This window comes from Rutilus rutilus, assembly GCF_951802725.1.
Source record: "Rutilus rutilus genome assembly, chromosome: 6".
Classification (NCBI taxonomy): domain Eukaryota; kingdom Metazoa; phylum Chordata; class Actinopteri; order Cypriniformes; family Leuciscidae; genus Rutilus; species Rutilus rutilus.
In genome coordinates, this window is record NC_140214.1 from 49,150,163 (window position 1) to 49,165,355 (window position 15,193).

Sequence of the window (15,193 nt, forward strand, 5' to 3'; positions counted from 1 at the left end):
CGGAATAGGACATGTTGGTGACAACTACGCATCTGATTAATCAAGTACATCATCGCGCTCGGTCCTTTCCCGCCACTGTGTGTGTTTGTGTGTGTGTGTGAGTGTGTGTGTGTGTGTGTTTTTGTTTATGTTACATTGTGGGAACCAAATGTCCCCACAAGGATAGTAAAACCTGAGATCACCTCCATTGTGGGGACCAGCCAGCGGTCCATGAGGGGAATGGGTTAATAAACATACTAAATTATATTTTTTTGAAAATATAAAAATGCAGAAAGATTTCTGTGATGGGTAGGTTTAGGGGTAGGGTTAGAGTGTGTGTGTGTGTGTGTGTGTGTGTGATGGGTAGGTTTAGGGGTAGGGTTAGTGTAAGGGGACAGAACATACAGTTTGTACAGTATAAAAACCATTAAGTCTATGGAGAGTCCCCACAAAGATGTGTGCGCCTGTGTTTGTATGTGTGTGTGAGTGTGAGTGTGAGTGTGTGAGTGTGTAACTCTCTAACTTGTGGAAAAAAATGTCAAAGATCTACAACAAAACTTAATCAATTATAAGTTTGACTCGCTAGTAAAAAAATAAAAAAATAATTAACCATCAGAAAATGTAAAGATTTAATGTTTTATCTCTGTTTGTTCAATATATGTCTATGTTTTCCCGTGTAATTTAGGTAAACTTACCGTTCATTTAATCCAATAGTGAAAAGTATACAGCTTTATTACATTTCTGTGGAAACCATCTCATAATAAAACAAACAGAATTGAGCCATTTACTCATCACTATTAACTAATAAACTATTGAATAAGATCATAGAGATTATGTAAAACACTGTTTCAGTGAATGGGAGTATTTGAAGAGGAGCTTCCTGACCACGTGTTAAACTCAGGGATAAACATCTTATTCTACTGACCTTACAGCCCTGCTCAGTGTAGAGGCATTGAAATGAAACTCATTTGTATTGTTTCATTCACACACACACACACACACACACACACACACACAAACACACACACACACACACACACAAACACACACACACACACACACACACACACACCCACACACACACACACACACACACACACACACACACACACACACACACACACACACACACAGTAAACCTGTGTTGTTCACTCAGCTGTGCATAATAGCTGATTTAGTTATTGTTAAACTTTGATAATAGCACCAAATTAATTAAAAAAACACACAATATATTGACTCTTGTTCTGTTCTGTTTTCTATCATGCGGCGTGCACGTTTGCGTAACGTAAGATGCACGCAGACGCATCAGGGTTTGATAGAATCAAGTTGAGTGTGAAACCAGAGCAGGGCCGTCGCCAGAACAAACCAAATGGGGGGGCATTTAATTTTCATAGGGGGGCACACTTTTTTTAATGACCTGAGACAGACCACAACAACAACCCATATTAGGCTATAACTGTCTAAAATAGACCACAATAGTTTTGTTTTGTTCAATTATTCAAAATAAAATACTTCACCGTATGATCTCAACGTCTCTGTTTATTTTTAAACCACCGAAACTTTAAGCAACTTTCTTATATCCATAGCTTTGCTGTTTTCAAAACCAAAAATGAATTGCATGATTTATATATATATATATATATATATATATATATATATAATGGTGCGTTCAAGTCATCTCGTATAGATCGTATTTACGAGTTGAACGCACTTGAACGCCACCACAATGTCGTAAATACCAGTGGGGAGCTCGGGATTTTCTCAAAGCTCCGATCTTTGGGGGCGTGTCAGTGATTAACATGGCGGAATACACAATACGTAAAGGTATTTAGCTGTGATATTGTCAGGCTTTTCTTTTTACAGCGCAGTTAGCTAATCGCCAACACAGAATATGATAGTATAACTGCAACATGTAACGATGAGTTGGCAGTGGCTTCATAAATTAATTAAAAACATAAAAATACAAAGTACACCTGATGCACATTTCTTTGTTCTTCATTTTCTAGAACAAGAGTTTAAGAACCTTACTGTATTTTTGTGTAATTAATTAAGAGAAAGTACTCCGCCATCTTGGTCCGACGAAAGTGACTTGAACGCACATGCCGTTATAAGCACGACTTCCCACCTCGTACGTACGAACTTCCCAGGAGGACTTGAACGCACCATAAGGTCTGCTGCTGTAGACTTGCCATTGGCTGTTGTATTTGAATAATTAATGAGGTAAGTCTTTGCAAGGTTTGGGTGTTGTTTTGGGATGTTTTAACAGTCATTTATGAATATAATTATATTTCAAGTTACATTATGTGTAATAATGCGTTGAATAATTAATTTGCTGTTATGCATTTCTAGTGTTAACGTTGTAGAGATTAATGTTCCTGTGAGCTAAGTTCTGCTGAAACAACTTGGTTTGAAAGTGAAAATGATTACAATCGCAAACTTTTACTTTTGAACTTTTAATGTAAGTTTGTTTTTTTTTGTCTTGTGCATTATATTTAGGGGGGCACAATAAGTAATTTGGGGGGGCACCAATGCTGTGGGGGACGCCGGGAACAAACAAGCTCTGGCTCGAACCAAGCATGCCGCACAAGCCCTGAAAGGTGAAGCCAAAGCGGCTCGATCGCCCCCCGGTGGCTGGTCCTAGTATAGGTCATAAGCCCCGCCTCCCCCGTGTTATTCAACGGGACGTGAGACGAACTAAACAATTCAATTACACTTCAAATATCTTTTTTCCAAAGGTGGTTTCTGTCATTTACTGTAGTTTTTATCACGCTGATGTAAATTCAAGTGTCTGTTTTTAAAATAAGTTTGTTTTTAGTTAGTTACTTTTTTATTTTTATTATGCTTAGAAAACAATACAGAGATGACAAACATGGTATACAATTTTGTATCAGAATTACAAAAATGTCAATACAAAATATAATAATATGTACAATGTCATCTGAACATACAAAATATCAGTGCATAACTAAGACAAATAAAAATAAAGAGAAATGAAGAGGAAGAAGAAGAAAGAATCATGAGGGTAAGACATCTTATACATCATTTAGTGTACACAAATTAAAGACATTACAGTTTGAAATAGTTTTAATTGCTTTCTTATTTACTGAGGATGAAATAGTGTTAAAGGAGAAGTTCACTTTTAAAAAAACTTTTGCTGATAATTTACTCACCCCCATGTCATCCAAGATGTCCATGTCTTTCTTTCTTCAGTCGAAAAGAAATGAAGGTTTTTGATGAAAACATTCCAGGATTTTTCCCCATATTATGGATTCTAATGGGACCCAAACGGTTCAAGGTCCAAATGACAGTTTCAGTGCAGCTGCAAAGGGCTTTAAACAATACCAGACGATGAATAAGGGTCTTATCTAGCGAAACGATCGGTCATTTCAAAAATAAATAAAAAAGTTTAAGTTTTATAAGCACAAATGTTCGCCTTGCTCTGTTCTGTGATGCGCGTTCGTGACGTCACGTAATACGCAATTACGTTGAAAAGGTCACGCTTGAAAAATGTTCTTTTTGGCTTTTTAATATTAAAGCACCCAGGATACGCACACGAATGGGCATTTTAAACGTTAAACTGACACAAATACATTTTAAAATGTGTATATGGTCCTCCTCCCGCACATTTGTAAACACATCAAACTTGACCTTTTCAACGTAATTGCGTATTACGTGACGTCACGAACGCGCATCACAGAACAGAGCAAGGCGAACATTTGTGCTTATAAAACTTAAACTTTTTTATTTATTTTTGAAATGACCGATTGTTTCGCTAGATAAGACCCTTATTCATCGTCTGGTATCGTTTAAAGCCCTTTGCAGCTGCACTGAAACTGTCATTTGGACCTTGAACCGTTTGGGTCCCATTAGAATCCATAATATGGGGAAAAATCCTGGAATGTTTTCATCAAAAACCTTAATTTCTTTTCGACTGAAGAAAGAAAGACATGGACATCTTGGATGACATGGGGGTGAGTAAATTATCAGCAAAAGTTTTTTTTTTTAAAGTGAACTTCTCCTTTAAGGTACATTTTAAATTCTTTCAAAAAAACAATAAAAATTGGTTTGTTATTGGTGAATTTACATTTAAGAATGTAAAATTTGCCAATAAAATAAAATAAATTAATAACAAAGCAGGGGGGGGGGGGGGGATTTGGCAAAATGAGCATCTTGTGTCAATATTACTTTTATATTTAATCATAAAATATTTAACAGGGTAGAATTTATTTATCATTTTAAAGGACACTTCTTTTTGTTGTAAGGACCAAATCTTTTTCCAATTTAATTTTTTTATAAATTACTCCACTAAGAGATTGCAGGAGAAACAGAAATTATATTTTCAAGAAAAAGGATCTAACTTTATTATTTCTTTCTTTTTTTCCTGAAAAACTATTGGAGTTTCAGTTGGCTCAGGAAAAGTAGTAATTATAGCAGGAGAGTGAAAGCAGTTGTTAAAGAGGACACAGATTCCTGTTGGAATTGCTCCCATGACTATGGCAAACTCTTTGGGGGTCACTGGCATATTGTATTCAGAAAGAAATTCAGAGTAAGTCATTAAAAAACCTTGGTTGTTAAATAGTTGACATACTAAAAGTAAGCCGTTATTAAACCATTTATCAAAAAATAAAGATCTATTTTTGTATAAAATATTTTGATTATTCCAAATAAAGAATTTATGGGGGGTGAAATTGTGTTTATATATTAAAGCCCATGCCAAAAGTACCTGTTGGTGGAAATGTGAAAGTTTGATGGGAATTTTAGATATGTTGTAATTGCACATTAATAAAAATCTTATATCCCCAATTTCTGAAAAAGCTTGTTGTGGGAAGATATTCCAGATGGAGTCTTGATTTTTCAAATACCGATGAACCAATTTATTTTAAAGTATAATTTAAAGAGCTAAAATCAATCAAATTTAAACCACCTTTGTTATAATTGTTTAGAATAACCGATTTCTTCATATAGTGGTTCTTATTTTTCCAGACAAAATCTGTCAGATCTCTATCAATCAATTTACATGTGGACTTATCAACATAAAGAGATTGGGCCGCATAAGAGAGACGTGAAAGCCCCTCGGCCTTAGTGAGCAAAACTCTTCCTTTAATAGATAGATCCCTTTGAAGCCAGCAATTACGTTTTCTTTGTTTTAGCAATAATCGGATTAAAGTTTGTTGCACATCTATTTTTATCTTTAGTTATTTCTATGCCAAGATATTTCACAGTACCTTTAACAGCTATGCCACATATTGAAGAAACATTACAATTTTTAATGGGAAATAATTCACATTTATCATTATTCAGACTTAGACCAGAAGCTCTAGAGAATGACTGAAGGATATCTAAGGCTACGGGGATTTGAGAGGAGTCTTCTAAAAACATTGCTGTGTCATCAGCTAATTGACTTATGATTCATTTGTTAGTTCCTACAGTGATGCCTTTAAGGTTGCTCCTTGTAATATGCAAGTTAAGAAATTGCACTGCAATTAAAAATAAATAAGGGGACACTGGACAACCTTGTCGAACACCACGACTAAGGAAAAATCTGGGAGAGGTACCGGTTTTTAGTTTAATAGAACTATTTCCATTTACATATGACATTTTACGCCATTTCATGAGATCAGCCTGCCCAATGAGTTAGAAGTAGTTAACTCCCTCCTACAAGAGAACTGTGATGTATTCAGTACTTCCTCTACTGATCTAGGTAGAACTGATTTGATTAAGCATAGCATACACACATCCTCCACATCCCCTGTGCGTCAGAGAGCATACCGTACATCTCCTGTCCTTAGAGAAGAAATCCACAGACAAGTACAGAAATGCTTCTCTCACAGGAGTGTGTGTTGTTGAGTCTCACATGAGTGTGTGTGTTGAGTCTCACAGGAGTGTGTGTTGAGTCTCACAGGAGTGTGTGTTGTTGAGTCTCACAGGAGTGTGTGTGTTGAGTCTCACAGGAGTGTGTGTTGTGAGTCTCACAGGAGTGTGTGTTGAGTCTCACAGGAGTGTGTGTGTTGAGTCTCACAGGAGTGTGTGTGTTGAGTCTCACAGGAGTGTGTGTTGTTGAGTCTCACAGGAGTGTGTTGTTGAGTCTCACAGGAGTGTGTGTGTGTGTGTGTGTGTGTGTGTGTGTGTGTGTGTGTGTGTGTGTGTGTGTGTGTTGAGTCTCACAGGAGTGTGTGTGTTGAGTCTCACAGGAGTGTGTGTGTTGAGTCTCACAGGAGTGTGTGTGTTGAGTCTCACAGGAGTGTGTGTGTTGAGTCTCACAGGAGTGTGTGTGTTGAGTCTCACAGGAGTGTGTGTGTTGAGTCTCACAGGAGTGTGTGTGTGTTGAGTCTCACAGGAGTGTGTGTGTTGAGTCTCACAGGAGTGTGTGTGTTGAGTCTCACAGGAGTGTGTGTGTGTTGAGTCTCACAGGAGTGTGTGTGTTGAGTCTCACAGGAGTGTGTGTGTTGAGTCTCACAGGAGTGTGTGTGTTGAGTCTCACAGGAGTGTGTGTGTTGAGTCTCACAGGAGTGTGTGTGTGTTGAGTCTCACAGGAGTGTGTGTGTTGAGTCTCACAGGAGTGTGTGTGTTGAGTCTCACAGGAGTGTGTGTTGTTGAGTCTCACAGGAGTGTGTGTGTTGAGTCTCACAGGAGTGTGTGTGTTGAGTCTCACAGGAGTGTGTGTGTGTGTGTGTGTGTTGAGTCTCACAGGAGTGTGTGTGTGTTGAGTCTCACAGGAGTGTGTGTGTTGAGTCTCACAGGAGTGTGTGTGTTGAGTCTCACAGGAGTGTGTGTGTTGAGTCTCACAGGAGTGTGTGTTGTTGAGTCTCACAGGAGTGTGTGTGTTGAGTCTCACAGGAGTGTGTGTGTTGAGTCTCACAGGAGTGTGTGTGTGTGTTGAGTCTCACAGGAGTGTGTGTGTTGAGTCTCACAGGAGTGTGTGTGTTGAGTCTCACAGGAGTGTGTGTGTTGAGTCTCACAGGAGTGTGTGTGTGTGTTGAGTCTCACAGGAGTGTGTGTGTTGAGTCTCACAGGAGTGTGTGTGTTGAGTCTCACAGGAGTGTGTGTGTTGAGTCTCACAGGAGTGTGTGTGTGTTGAGTCTCACAGGAGTGTGTGTGTTGAGTCTCACAGGAGTGTGTGTGTTGAGTCTCACAGGAGTGTGTGTTGTTGAGTCTCACAGGAGTGTGTGTGTTGAGTCTCACAGGAGTGTGTGTGTTGAGTCTCACAGGAGTGTGTGTGTGTGTGTGTGTGTTGAGTCTCACAGGAGTGTGTGTGTGTTGAGTCTCACAGGAGTGTGTGTGTTGAGTCTCACAGGAGTGTGTGTGTTGAGTCTCACAGGAGTGTGTGTGTTGAGTCTCACAGGAGTGTGTGTTGTTGAGTCTCACAGGAGTGTGTGTGTTGAGTCTCACAGGAGTGTGTGTGTTGAGTCTCACAGGAGTGTGTGTGTGTGTTGAGTCTCACAGGAGTGTGTGTGTTGAGTCTCACAGGAGTGTGTGTGTTGAGTCTCACAGGAGTGTGTGTGTTGAGTCTCACAGGAGTGTGTGTGTGTGTTGAGTCTCACAGGAGTGTGTGTGTTGAGTCTCACAGGAGTGTGTGTGTTGAGTCTCACAGGAGTGTGTGTCACCTGATTACGTAATGTAGAATAGTCACAAGAGAGAAGAAAATGTTAGATAAATATAGAGGACATATCTCACCAGAAAAATACACAACATATGTAAAAAAATGTAAAATAAAAATAATATATATATATAACAGATCAGAGTCACAAATGTATTCCAAAACATAGATTTTACAAAAAAATCTATAAATAATATTTTTTTAATATAAGACATAATTAAAAAAGACATAAAATATCAATGAAATACACAATATATTCCCAATTCCAAAGCTTGGATTTCACACAAAACTAAATACATATTTATAATAATTAATTATTATATTAAATATTATAAATAATTATTATACATCCTAAACCAACATTGATAATTCAATATCACATTTCTAATACGCATGCTAACACACACACTGCTTTATTTAATTGTGAAGTCTGAGTCTCTTCCACCTTTATGAAACACATTTACACATGTATTTCTCCTCATAGACAGCAGTGAGACTCTTCTGTGGATCAGCTGATGGTTTCTGCTCCTCTCATGATCATTTCACACTACGATATAACACATCTGTCAGAGTTTGGTGATCGATCTTCATCAGGGATGTTTGGTGATCGATCTTCATCAGGGATGTTTGGTGATTGATCTTTATCAGGGATGTTTGGTGATTGATCTTCATCAGGGATGTTTGGTGATCGATCTTTATCAGGGATGTTTGGTGATCGATCTTTATCAGGGATGTTTGGTGATTGATCTTCATCAGGGATGTTTGGTGATCGATCTTCATCTACTCTGTAAAGAGGAACAGAAGAGAAAACAATCAGTGTTCAGTGGAACAAAGTGCAAATTATTATATTTCAATTAGTTTTTTTAGTAAAAATAAGTTAAATTGAATTCCTGTAATCAGATTAATTACTGACTCTACATGATCTTGCATAGATATTTGTGTTTTAAATATAATAGATGTAAAGCATGAATCATGTTCATATGTTCGTGTGTGTGTGTGTGTGTGTGTGTGTGTGTGTGTGTGTGTGTGTGTGTGTGTGTGTGTGTGTGTGTGTCGGTGCGACTCCTATTGAGTCTGTAAAGGAGAAACTAATGAGTGTACGGCGTATGGAATAAACCACAGGGAGCAAATACAAATGTTATTTTGAGTTCAAACACAAACCTTTAGTTAAAGCCGTTTGTCCTCTAGTTTAAACATGTTTGTAGGCTCTTAGTAAATCACTGAGAGTAAAGTAAGTGTAAAGTAGTGTGACGTGTTGCTTGTCCCAGTAAAAACACACTAGAGACAGAGACATTTCTCATGTGAGCTGGACGCTGTGAGCTGAAGCTGGAACTGCACTGATTTTAGCAGGAGTGCAGCGTTTCCTACAATCTGACCAAGTCTGTTTTCACACTGAAATGATTCACTTCTACTGACACAGTTCATAAAGCAGGTGTTGATGTATAAAGCTGTGACAGTGAGCTTTTCTTCTCTTTCCTCCTTTGTGTTAAACATTTCAATAACTTCACATTTTGTTCTCACACAAACCCTTTGTTGCAATAAAGCTTAATGATAATTTCCTTTCACGAATGTTTGAAAGGTTTGTTCACATATCAGAGGTAAATGAAGATCTCTTTAATATCTCAGTGATGTTTCCTCACCTCAGGACACAGTTTGAGTCTCGTAGCTCGTCTCTGAGCCGCTGCTGTGAGTCTCCTATCTTATTGCCTCTCAGCTCAAGCTCTTTTAGAAACTGCAGTGCTTTTGAGTTAGTCAAAGACTGAGTTAGAGAAGAAACATCTGTAATGCCACAGAGATATAGACTAGAAAGACACAAACAGAGGAAGAGAGATTATCTTACCAACAAATCATGAATGTGAAGAATTTTACACAAATATAATGTGAACTCAGACTCATTGTGAGATATTGAGTATAAAGTGTTTTAGTTTAAAAAACCCAGAAAGTGCACTGCTATAAACACTGAAACATAAGCCCTGCTCTCTTCAAATAAATAAACTTCAGTCACACTGTAATTGCTGTACAGTATAATGATACTAACTGTAGTTTCTCCAGCTTGAGTTGTGGGTTCATCAGTAGATCACTGAGGTTTTTCACTCCAGAGTCTCCTAGTGTATTCACGCTCAGGTTCAGCTCTCTCAGGTGTGACGGGTTTGATCTCAGAGCTGAAGTCAGGATGAGACTCTGTTTCTCTGTAATACTGCATCTATACAGACTGAAGACAGAAAGAGAAAATGACTCAGATCTATGATGATCAACTAACGTGTTCATCTTCATCCAGCAGACTTTTGCTGACAAATAAACAGGGATATCAAGGTAAAGGTCACATGGAGAAAGACTACACATTGTTCATTTAAATATACTACCAACACTGTAACAAAACAAAGGTTGAAAGCATTGATGTATTTATGTTTACACATTTATGCCATATAATTTTTAAAGGGTCATGAAACCCCGAAACACATTTTTTGATCACGTGACACGTGACCTTTCCAACGTGAAGATGTAATACGTGGCACATCTCAGAGATGGTACAAGACGGGCATTTGTGGTTAAAAAGTATATATATATATAAACCAAAATACAGCGAATAGCCTTCTTGGCGCGCCTACTTTTGAAAGTCAACATTTAGATCATGTGAACAAAGTTAAATGCATTATAAAGGCCTGGGTCACTGTGGAATAAATCACAACGTGTTTCATGATAAAACCGTGACTTTAGTTTACAGTCCGGTAAATACAGCAGGTTATAGTAAATTATTTCACAGACCCCCTGGCACTCGAGGACTGAAAGCCTCAGAAGAAAGCCCTGTCGAGGCTCTTCCCCGGTGCGGGTCGTGTCGAGCCATTAGTCTGGGTGTTTGATGAGGAAAAGATGAAATGTAGAAGTTGCAATAAACGCGTTATGAATCTGCACAACTGCAGCAGCGGAGGACTTTTATTCTGCTGAGCGGATCTGAGGAAGAACTGATGACGGGACAGTTTGATCTTCGGCTGACAAATCAGAGGAAAGGAGCGTTTCATTCCCGCCCACGTGTAGAAATCCAATATTCCAGCTGTTTATAAATGTTTCTACCGGAGAACGAAAGGCCAAAAATCAAGCTGAATACTTGTCTCTAGTTTTTTTTTTTTTTAAATGAAAAAGGAAGTGTTTTCTCGTTTTTCTACTTCCAATATTAAATCGAAAAACGAATGAACGCAACGTACACGGTCCGTGTATCATCTGATCATTTCATTTCCTGTTTGGAATGGAATAACGAGAAATTAAAAAAGACGGATCGTTTATTCGTTGTTTTGTTTTAGTTTAATAAACGGAAAATGAGATTTCGGCTCGATTTCACATTTTTTGTTTGTGGTTTACAAATCGGTTTATAGCTTTGATATTTCGTTCGCACATGTGGGCGGCGCTGAAACGCCCCTATCATCTGATTGGTCAAACCACTTCGTCTTCAGTACAGCCAGAATAAGAGTCCGTACGGCACACTCACATCCCACTTTAACCCCCTGTGAGCAATAGAGAAACCCAGAAAGTGCACTGCTATAAACACTGAAACATAAGCCCTGCTGTCTTCAAATAAATAAACTTCAGTCACACTGTAATTGCTGTACAGTATAATGATACTAACTGTAGTTTCTCCAGCTTGAGTTGTGGGTTCATCAGTAGATCACTGAGGTTTTTCACTCCGGAGTCTCCTAGTTTATTCCCGCTCAGGTCCAGCTCTCTCAGGTGTGACGGGTTTGATCTCAGAGCTGAAGTCAGGATGAGACTCTGTTTCTCTGTAATACTGCATCCACTCAGACTGAAGACAGAGAAATAACAATAGTTCACATCTATGATGATCATCTTATTGAAGAGCGACAGCAGCATTTAGTGTCCAATAGTCTGTTCTGAAACCCAGTCACACTAGTTCTGTGTGCTGGAAGACACTGTTTCTTCTCTTTCATTTTAACTATTTATTTGAGTCTCTCTTCTTTATTCTCTGTTGAAAAGGCAGATTTCTGCATGTACACAATCAGTACATTATATCAAATGCTGGAAATTAAACAATTACTAACTAGATAAAAACACATCAAATGTGAGCAATAGGGAAACCCAGAAAGTGCACTGCTATAAACACTGAAACATAAGCCCTGCTGTCTTCAAATAAATAAACTTCAGTCACACTGTAATTGCTGTACAGTATAATGATACTAACTGTAGTTTCTCCAGCTTGAGTTGTGGGTTCATCAGTAGATCACTGAGGTTTTTCACTCCAGAGTCTCCTAGTTTATTCCCGCTCAGGTCCAGCTCTCTCAGGTGTGACAGGTTTGATCTCAGAGCTGAAGTCAGGATGAGACTCTGTTTCTCTGTAATACTGCATCCATACAGACTGAAGACAGAAAGAGAAAATGACTCAGATCTATGATGATCATCTAACGTGTTCATCTTCATCCAGCAGACTTTTGATGACAAATAAACAGGGATATCAAGGTAAAGGTCACATGGAGAAAGACTACACATTGTTCATTTAAATATACTACCAACACTGTAACAATACAAAGGTTGAAAGCATTGATGTATTTATGTTTACACATTCATGTCATATAATTTTTAAAGGGTCATGAAACCCCGAAACACATTTTTTGATGACGTGACACGTGACCTTTCCAACGTGAAGATGTAATACGTGGCACATCTCAGAGATGGTACAAGACGGGCATTTGTGGTTAAAAAGTATATATATATATAAACCAAAATACAGTGAATAGTCTTCTTGGCGCGCCTACTTTTGAAAGTCAACATTTAGATCATGTGAACAAAGTTAAATGCATTATAAAGGCCTGGGTCACTGTGGAATAAATCACAACGTGTTTCATGATAAAACCGTGACTTTAGTTTACAGTCCGGTAAATACAGCAGGTTATAGTAAATTATTTCACAGACCCCCTGGCACTCGAGGACTGAAAGCCTCATAAGAAAGCCCTGTCGAGGCTCTTCCCCGGTGCGGGTCGTGTCGAGCCAGTAGTCTGGGTGTTTGATGAGGAAAAGATGAAATGTAGAAGTTGCAATAAACGCGTTATGAATCTGCACAACTGCAGCAGCGGAGGACTTTTATTCTGCTGAGCGGATCTGAGGAAGGACTGATGACGGGACAGTTTGATCTTCGGCTGACAAATCAGAGGAAAGGAGCGTTTCATTCCCGCCCACGTGTAGAAATCCAATATTCCAGCTGTTTATAAATGTTTCTACCGGAGAACGAAAGGCCAAAAATCAAGCTGAATACTTGTTTCTAGTGTTTTCTCGTTTTTCTACTTCCAATATTAAATCGAAAAACTAATGAACGCAACGTACACGGTCCGTGTATCATCTGATCATTTCATTTCCTGTTTGGAATGGAATAACGAGAAATTAAAAAAGACGGATCGTTTATTCGTTGTTTTGTTTTAGTTTAATAAACGGAAAATGAGATTTCGGCTCGATTTAAAAAATGTTGTTTGTGGTTTACAAATCGGTTTATAGCTTTGATATTTCGTTCGCACATGTGGGCGGCGCTGAAACGCCCCTATCATCTGATTGGTCAAACCACTTCGTCTTCAGTACAGCCAGAATAAGAGTCCGTACGGCACACTCACATCCCACTTTAACCCCCTGTGAGCAATAGGGGAAACCCAGAAAGTGCACTGCTATAAACACTGAAACATAAGCCCTGCTGTCTTCAAATAAATAAACTTCAGTCACACTGTAATTGCTGTACAGTATAATGATACTAACTGTAGTTTCTCCAGCTTGAATTGTGGGTTCATCAGTAGATCACTGAGGTTTTTCACTCCAGAGTCTCCTAGTTTATTCCAGCTCAGGTCCAGCTCTCTCAGGTGTGACGGGTTTGATCTCAGAGCTGAAGTCAGGATGAGACTCTGTTTCTCTGTAATACTGCATCCACTCAGACTGAAGACAGAGAAATAACAATAGTTCACATCTATGATGATCATCTTATTGAAGAGCTACAGCAGTATTTAGTGTCCAATAGTCTGTTCTGAAACCCAGTCACACTAGTTCTGTGTGCTGGAAGACACTGTTTCTTCTCTTTCATTTTTAACTATTTATTTGACATCTCTCTTCTTTATTCTCTGTTGAAAAGGCAGATTTCTGCATGAACACAATCAGTACATTATATCAAATGCTGGAAATTAAACAATTACTAACTAGATAAAAACACATATAAATGTGAGCAATAGGGGAAACCCAGAAAGTGCACTGCTATAAACACTGAAACATAAGCCCTGCTGTCTTCAAATAAATAAACTTCAGTCACACTGTAATTGCTGTACAGTATAATGATACTAACTGTAGTTTCTCCAGCTTGAGTTGTGGGTTCATCAGTAGATCACTGAGGTTTTTCACTCCAGAGTCTCCTAGTGTATTCCAGTTCAGGTCCAGCTCTCTCAGGTGTGACGGGTTTGATCTCAGAGCTGAAGTCAGGATGAGACTCTGTTTCTCTGTAATACTGCAATATCTCAGACTGAAGACAGAAAGAGAAAATGACTCAGATCTATGGGTGGGAATCTCTAGGCACCTCACGATTCGATTAGATTACGATTCAGAGAGTAACGATTATCGATGCATCTTTTTTATTTTTTTTGTGACAACTTGGTACTTTTAAAGCCGGGTGATGGTGAGGGGTGTTTGCTTTTCGAATCAACAATGGAGTTTAACAAATATGACAGATGGACCGACGATGAGGTTCAGGCTTTATTAAGCTTATATGAGGAGGACGAAATCCAGCAGGAACTGGAAAGTCACACACAGTCCTACATCACCGGACTAATTTGCCTAATCTTCACGGTACTTTAGTCTGCGATGGAAACACAGACAGCAACAGGTCTGGGGGAAAAGATCCTGGGACAGATTGTTCTGGGTAATTTCGGTGGAAACGCGCCTTTAGATGATCATCTTATTGAAGAGCTACAGCAGCATTTAGTTTCCAATAGTCTGTTCTGAAACCCAGTCACACTAGTTCTGTGTGCTGGAAGACACTGTTTCTTCTCTTTCATTTTAACTATTTATTTGACATCTCTCTTCTTTATTCTCTGTTGAAAAGGCAGATTTCTGCATGTACACAATCAGTACATTATATCAAATGCTGGAAATTAAACAATTACTAACTAGATAAAAACACATAAAAATGTGAGCAATAGGGAAACCCAGAAAGTGCACTGCTATAAACACTGAAACATAAGCCCTGCTGTCTTCAAATAAATAAACTTCAGTCACACTGTAATTGCTGTACAGTATAATGATACTAACTGTAGTTTCTCCAGCTTGAATTGTGGGTTCATCAGTAGATCACTGAGGTTTTTCACTCCAGAGTCTCCTAGTGTATTCCCGCTCAGGTCCAGCTCTCTCAGGTGTGACGGGTTTGATCTCAGAGCTGAAGTCAGGATGAGACTCTGTTTCTCTGTAATACTGCATCTATTCAGACTGAAGACAGAAAGAGAAAATGACTCAGATCTATGATGATCATCTAACGTGTTCATCTTCATCCAGCAGACTTTTGATGACAAATAAACAGGGATATCAAGGTAAAGGTAACATGGAGAAAGACTACACATTGTACATTTAAAGGAGCCGTATGTAAGATTG

The 15,193-nt window shown here is 38.6% G+C and overlaps 1 protein-coding gene across 1 annotated transcript in view; it reads right to left on the minus strand.

The window, feature by feature from the left end:
- The window catches only part of LOC311291902 (uncharacterized protein), a 322,068-nt gene that overhangs the window by 94,175 nt on the left and 212,700 nt on the right, over positions 1-15,193 (minus strand). The window contains exons 30-35 of the mRNA XM_084411257.1: positions 14,858-15,031; positions 13,899-14,072; positions 13,325-13,498; positions 11,769-11,942; positions 11,199-11,372; positions 9,615-9,788 (exon numbers count right to left, since the gene is read on the minus strand). Of these exons, the coding sequence (XP_084267383.1) occupies positions 9,615-9,788; positions 11,199-11,372; positions 11,769-11,942; positions 13,325-13,498; positions 13,899-14,072; positions 14,858-15,031 (1,044 nt within the window). The remainder of the gene's footprint in view (positions 1-9,614; positions 9,789-11,198; positions 11,373-11,768; positions 11,943-13,324; positions 13,499-13,898; positions 14,073-14,857; positions 15,032-15,193) is intronic.